The sequence below is a fragment of the Pteropus vampyrus genome, unplaced genomic scaffold (genome assembly GCF_000151845.1).
Source record: "Pteropus vampyrus isolate Shadow unplaced genomic scaffold, Pvam_2.0 Scaffold177, whole genome shotgun sequence".
In the NCBI taxonomy this organism is placed as follows: Eukaryota; Metazoa; Chordata; class Mammalia; order Chiroptera; family Pteropodidae; genus Pteropus; species Pteropus vampyrus.
Genome location: NW_011888958.1, coordinates 2,962,621 through 2,968,170, shown reverse-complemented (window position 1 = coordinate 2,968,170; position 5,550 = coordinate 2,962,621). Strand labels below are relative to the sequence as shown.

General features: G+C 39.2%; 1 protein-coding gene across 2 annotated transcripts in view; it reads left to right on the top strand.

Annotated features, from left to right (window-relative positions):
- The window catches only part of RGS6 (regulator of G protein signaling 6), a 457,947-nt gene that overhangs the window by 420,923 nt on the left and 31,474 nt on the right, over positions 1–5,550 (top strand). For both annotated transcript variants that reach the window (XM_011370921.2, XM_011370922.2), the window contains exon 13: positions 2,081–2,191. In XM_011370921.2, coding sequence (XP_011369223.1) covers positions 2,081–2,191 — 111 coding nt within the window. The remainder of the gene's footprint in view (positions 1–2,080; positions 2,192–5,550) is intronic.

Genomic DNA, 5,550 nt, shown 5'->3' with positions numbered 1-5,550 from the left:
CGACAATGAAGCTCTTCAGTTGGCAGGTCCTGTCCACGCACACATTGAGCCTCCAAGAAGGTTTTAGTACATCACTCTTTAGCACAAATGGATGTCTAGAGATTTTCCAGACACTCAAGGGAAAACCCAATGTGAAGGAATATGATCAAAACAAATAAACAGAGAAAGAAACTTAAAGGAACCAAAAAACTATTCAAGAAACAGAAGAAACTGAAAATAAAAATATAGAATTAATATCTTCAGCGATATGAGAAGATATTTCATCCACAAAACAAGAACTTAAATATTATGATAAATAAGAGTGAACTCTGGAAACTTAAGAAAATGAGAGCCACATTTAAAAAAAAAAAAATAGAGAAAGGTTGGAAAACTGTCAAAAAGACAAAAAAGAAAAATTGGAGTGAAAATTTAGGAAAAATATTAATTCGAGATGTCCAATATTTAACTAAAAAGAATTATAGAAAGAAAAATGAAGGGTATGACATTAGCAAAGAAATAATGTAATATTCCTGGGAAATACTTTTTTTGCCTATTTCACATTGTACTCAGCACAGAGAATAAAAACAATCAGCAAGGGCCATGGTGAAATTTCAGAGAACTATAGCAATAGAGAGAAGATTCTAAGTTTCCAGAGAGAAAAGAAACTATTTAGAATCAAAATGAATCCAGACTTCTCAATAGTAACACTGAATGCAAAAAAAAAAAAAAAAAAAAGGTTGAGTAAAACCTTCAAAATACTGAAAGAAACTTATTTTTATCCTAGGGTTCCATATCCAGCACTATCACTCAAGTATAAAGTAGAAACATTTTTAGACCTGCAAGGACTCAAAATATGTAGCAGTAAGTTTCCTTTCTTAGGAAACTACTAAAGGATGTGCTTCAACACAACCAAAGAGTAAAACCAATAGACAGACATGGAATCCAGGAAACTTGGGCTTCAACACATATGTGAAGGAAGTCCCAGGATGATGATTTTGCATCAAGCCTAGAGAGCAAACAGTCCAGATTGGAGCAAGAGGACTCAAAACTTTGTCCTCTTGACAAAGAAGGCCTCCAGGAAACAGAGAGACAGAACTGATTGATTATCTGATGTATTTAAGATATGGAAAAATTATTGCTAGATGTTTTACAGATTTGTTAGAACACTTGTAAAAAGTAATATGCTCCTTAGGTCAGCAGCAAATAATTTTTATCTAGTTCAGTATTGTGGACACTGACTATTGATTTAACAAAAATTGATATATAAATCTATTTGGAAGATCCTGGGAGTAAATGGTATGGGGAGTTGGGGATTGGTAAGTAGAAAGTTAAATTCTCATCTAAAATTGATAAATCAAGAGCAACTATAAAAATATTTAATGTAGAAATATACAGGTAAATGCTAAAAGAAACAGAAGGGTAGATAGTGAATGCCTCTGTGGGAAGGAATAGGAGGGAAAAAAAATCATTGCTATTGCTGTTTTTGTATGTGAAATCATTTAATGCTATTTTATTGTTTTAACTGCATGCATTTTGATAAAAATATAAAATTTGTACTTAAAAAGATTATATGGCTATTTAAATTATAACTAGAAAAATGAAGTTGCTTTTTGGAAAAATGCTTATATGAACTCCTATGCTTTGCCAGGATTTAAGTCTTTACAATAAGTGAGTCTTCCAGCTGGGAATGCTGGGCTGGCAGCCTGGAGGAACTGTAGCATCCTGTGTGTCCCAGACGCCTTGGGATCTGTAGTATATGTCGTCTAAAGGGTTATACAGAAGCAGTTTTAGACCAGCGTATCAGTAAGGCTACCGTAACCAGGGAGGGATGCCCCAAGGTTCAGGGAAAGAGTTAAGAGGGGAAAAGATGTAAAGTCCATCTGAAGACTGTGATTGCATTAATGCAAGGCCATGTGTCCACAATGAGAAGGGAACAAGGGCAGATGAAAACAGTTCAATTTGTCGGAAGTGGGAGTGGTGGTCATTTTTTCCCTTTAGTTTAGAATTATGTTAAGATTGATATAATGTTTATGTGAAACAGAATAAAAATTTTTCATAGGAAATCAGTGGCATTCTTTGCTCCTCTTTGCTCGTTCTACAGCTTAATCGCTTACACAGAACAGTATGTGGAATACGATCCTTTGATAACGCCAGCCGAGCCATCCAATCCCTGGATCAGTGACGATATCTCTTTATGGGACATAGAAATAAGGTAAATAAAAAAAAAAAAAGTTTTAATGTTTGGGAGTGGGAGAGATGTGGAAAACATTTGTGAGATTGTGACATTACATTATCCCCTATCTTAATTTGACTTGATGACCAGAACAGAACCTCCTCAAGTCACTTCCCCACTGAGTTCTGCTTAATGGTGGTGTAAGCTATAAGAACCTCCTTATAGCTTTGATTCGTACATGGATCCTTTGTGGCTTCCCTCTGGCCTCTTTCTGACTCTGTGGATGTCATGATAAACAGGGACAGTCCCTCACATTTCCTAGTTCTGATTGCTGGAGGGGAAAGAATCTGTAGGCCAATTTTTTAAAAAATATATTATTCAGCAGCAACAATAATAGCCAGCATGTACTCAGGACTAGCCATATAGTAAGTGTCTTACATCAGGGATCTCCAACCCCTGGGCTGTGGACTGGTATGTGTTCATGGCCTGTTAGGAACCGGGCCGCACAGCAGGTGGTGAGCAGCGGGCAAAGGAGTGAAACTTCATCTGTATTTGCAGCTGCTCCCCAGCACTAGCATCACTGCCTCAGCTCCACATCAGATCATCATGCATTAGATTCTCATAGAAGCACCAGACCCTGGTGCCAAAAAGGTCGGGGACCACTCTGGAACCCCCACAACAGGTAAACATTATTATTCTCACTATTGAAAGATGAGGAAATTGAGGCACAGAGGAGTTAATGAACTTGCTTGAGATCACACGGCGAGTAGCTGCCAGAGTTAGGACTGGAAGCCAGGCAGAGAGAGTTCCAGAGCTGTGGTGTTCAATGCTCTGCTCTCCTGAGTAACTAGCAGTGGGAGTTCCATCTAGAGGCTCCTGACATGTGAGAGAAGTTAGTGTGTTTCCTTAATAGGTGAGGAGCCGGAACACAGATGGACATGGGCCACATTTACACATGGTGGAAGGAAACGCACAGACAAATTTGGGGTGTTGGGCCCGTGCACCTCAGCCCCTCTGCTAGAAGACTTTCTATTTCATTTCTCATTTCTTTATATCTCTTTCATTCCCTTTCATGCTTGTTCTTTTTCTGGCTTCTTTTCTTGAAATGGAAAAACTTTATAAAGAGTAATAAAAGTCAGAGGTCTATCTTAATTTGACTTGATGACCAGAACAGAACCTCCTCAAGTCACTTCCCCACTGAGTTCTGCTTAATGGTGGTGTAAGCTATAAGAACCTCCTTATAGCTTTGATTCGTACATGGATCCTTTGTGGCTTCCCTCTGGCCTCTTTCTGACCCTGTGGATGTCATGATAAACAGGACAGTCCCTCACATTTCCTAGTTCTGATTACTGGAGGGGAAAGAATCTGTAGGCCAATTTTTTAAAAAATATATTATTCAGCAGCAACAATAATAGCCAGCATGTACTCAGGACTAGCCATATAGTACGTGTCTTATATCAGGGATCTCCAACCCCTGGGCTGTGGACTGGTATGTGTTCATGGCCTGTTAGGAACCGGGCCGCACAGCAGGTGGTGAGCAGTGGGCAAAGGAGTGAAACTTCATCTGTATTTGCAGCTGCTCCCCAGCACTAGCATCACTGCCTCAGCTCCACGTCAGATCATCATGCATTAGATTCTCATAGAAGCACCAGACCCTGGTGCCAAAAAGGTCGGGGACCACTCTGTAACCCCCACAACAGGTAAACATTATTATTCTCACTATTGAAAGATGATGAAATTGAGGCACAGAGGAGTTAATGAATTTGCTTGAGATCACACGGCGAGTAGCTGCCAGAGTTAGGATTGGAAGCCAGGCAGAGAGAGTTCCAGAGCTGTGGTGTTCAATGCTCTGCTCTCCTGAGTAATTAGCAGTGGGAGTTCCATCCAGAGGCTCCTGACGTGTGAGAGAAGTTAGTGTGTTTCCTTAATAGGTGAGGAGCCAGAGCTCAGATGGACATGGGCCACATTTACACATGATGGAAGGAAACGCACAGACAAATTTGGGGTGCTGGGCCCGTGCACCTCGGCCCCTCTGCCAGAAGACTTTCTTTTCATTTCTCATTTCTTTATATCTCTTTCATTCACTTTCATGCTTGTTCTTTTTCTGGCTTCTTTTCTTGAAATGGAAAAACTTTATAAAGAGTAATAAAAGTCAGAGGTGCTTATTATTAAAATGTCCAAACTAATCAGACATGCTTAATAAAGAAAATTTTCTTCGTCCAACCCAATCTCATTTTCCAGAAAGAACCTGTGTTTATAGTCTAATGCCATGGTTCCCAAAACTCACCAAGGCAGCCCGAGCCATCGTCAGGGACCTCACAGGGTTACCGCGGGACATTCTAAATCTTCGAGGAAAACACAATGATGTGTGGCATATTTCAGATACTGCATAAACTGCTAGTTAAGATAGTTCTCTGATTTCAACATTCGGTCATTTTCCATTTCCTCCGGTGGCGTCATTTCATTCCCTCCGGTGGCAAAGCTGAGGTTTCAGGGCAGTTACTGTGAAGCACTGTATAGAAATCAAAGTGGGATAGGAAATGAGGGTGGCAGAGTCCAATCCGATTCCAGTTTGAGATGTGCGGCGCTCAACAGTGCACATGTGCTTAAGAATGCCGTAAACATATTCACTATTCTTCCCATTTGTATCTATTTCAAATAGTAACTAAATTGTTAGGACGTAAAAATATATTAAGTTCTTTGGACCTGGCATTTTAATAAATAAATAAACATGCCCTACGTCATCCCCTCTAATCTGATCCAAGAACTTAAATTTTTCTTTAACTCGGTATGTTTTATTTCCTTTTTTTTTTTTTTTTTAATTACTGCTACTCTTTTTTCCATTCTGTCCTCTCTTTTCAGGAAATCCTTTTGTAGGAATTCTGGGATGGAGCAACCACATCACTTTTCTCTTTCCTATTAGCCGTTTTATTCTCTATTCAAGGATAGAATTCCTTGGATTACTCTTCAGAGTCACCAGTTTGGTTTTCAGTGGTTTCCATTCTGTGATTTTATACTTTAATGAGTTTTTCTTTTCCTACTGAGTGTTGGGAGGAGTGGTTGACAATCATGCTTTTCACTTCTAGGAATTCTTAATATTTCTTGGATTCCTTTTTCTTGGTAGCCTGCTCTGTTCTATTGACGTTTATCCTCTTGAATCCTCCTGAGAGTAAGATACAGATTTTTTTTTCACATTTCTCCGCTATTTCTGCCACTTAGTTTGTTTCACAGGACATCATTGATCAGAGAATTGTTGTTTCTAGTCATTATTCCATTACTCCAATCACTGTTCAGAGCAAATCATTTTGTATACCCCGCAATTTGGGGAACCACTGGTTTTCACAAATGAAGATCTTAGCTTTCAACCTTGCCCATATGTTAGAATCACCTGGAACATT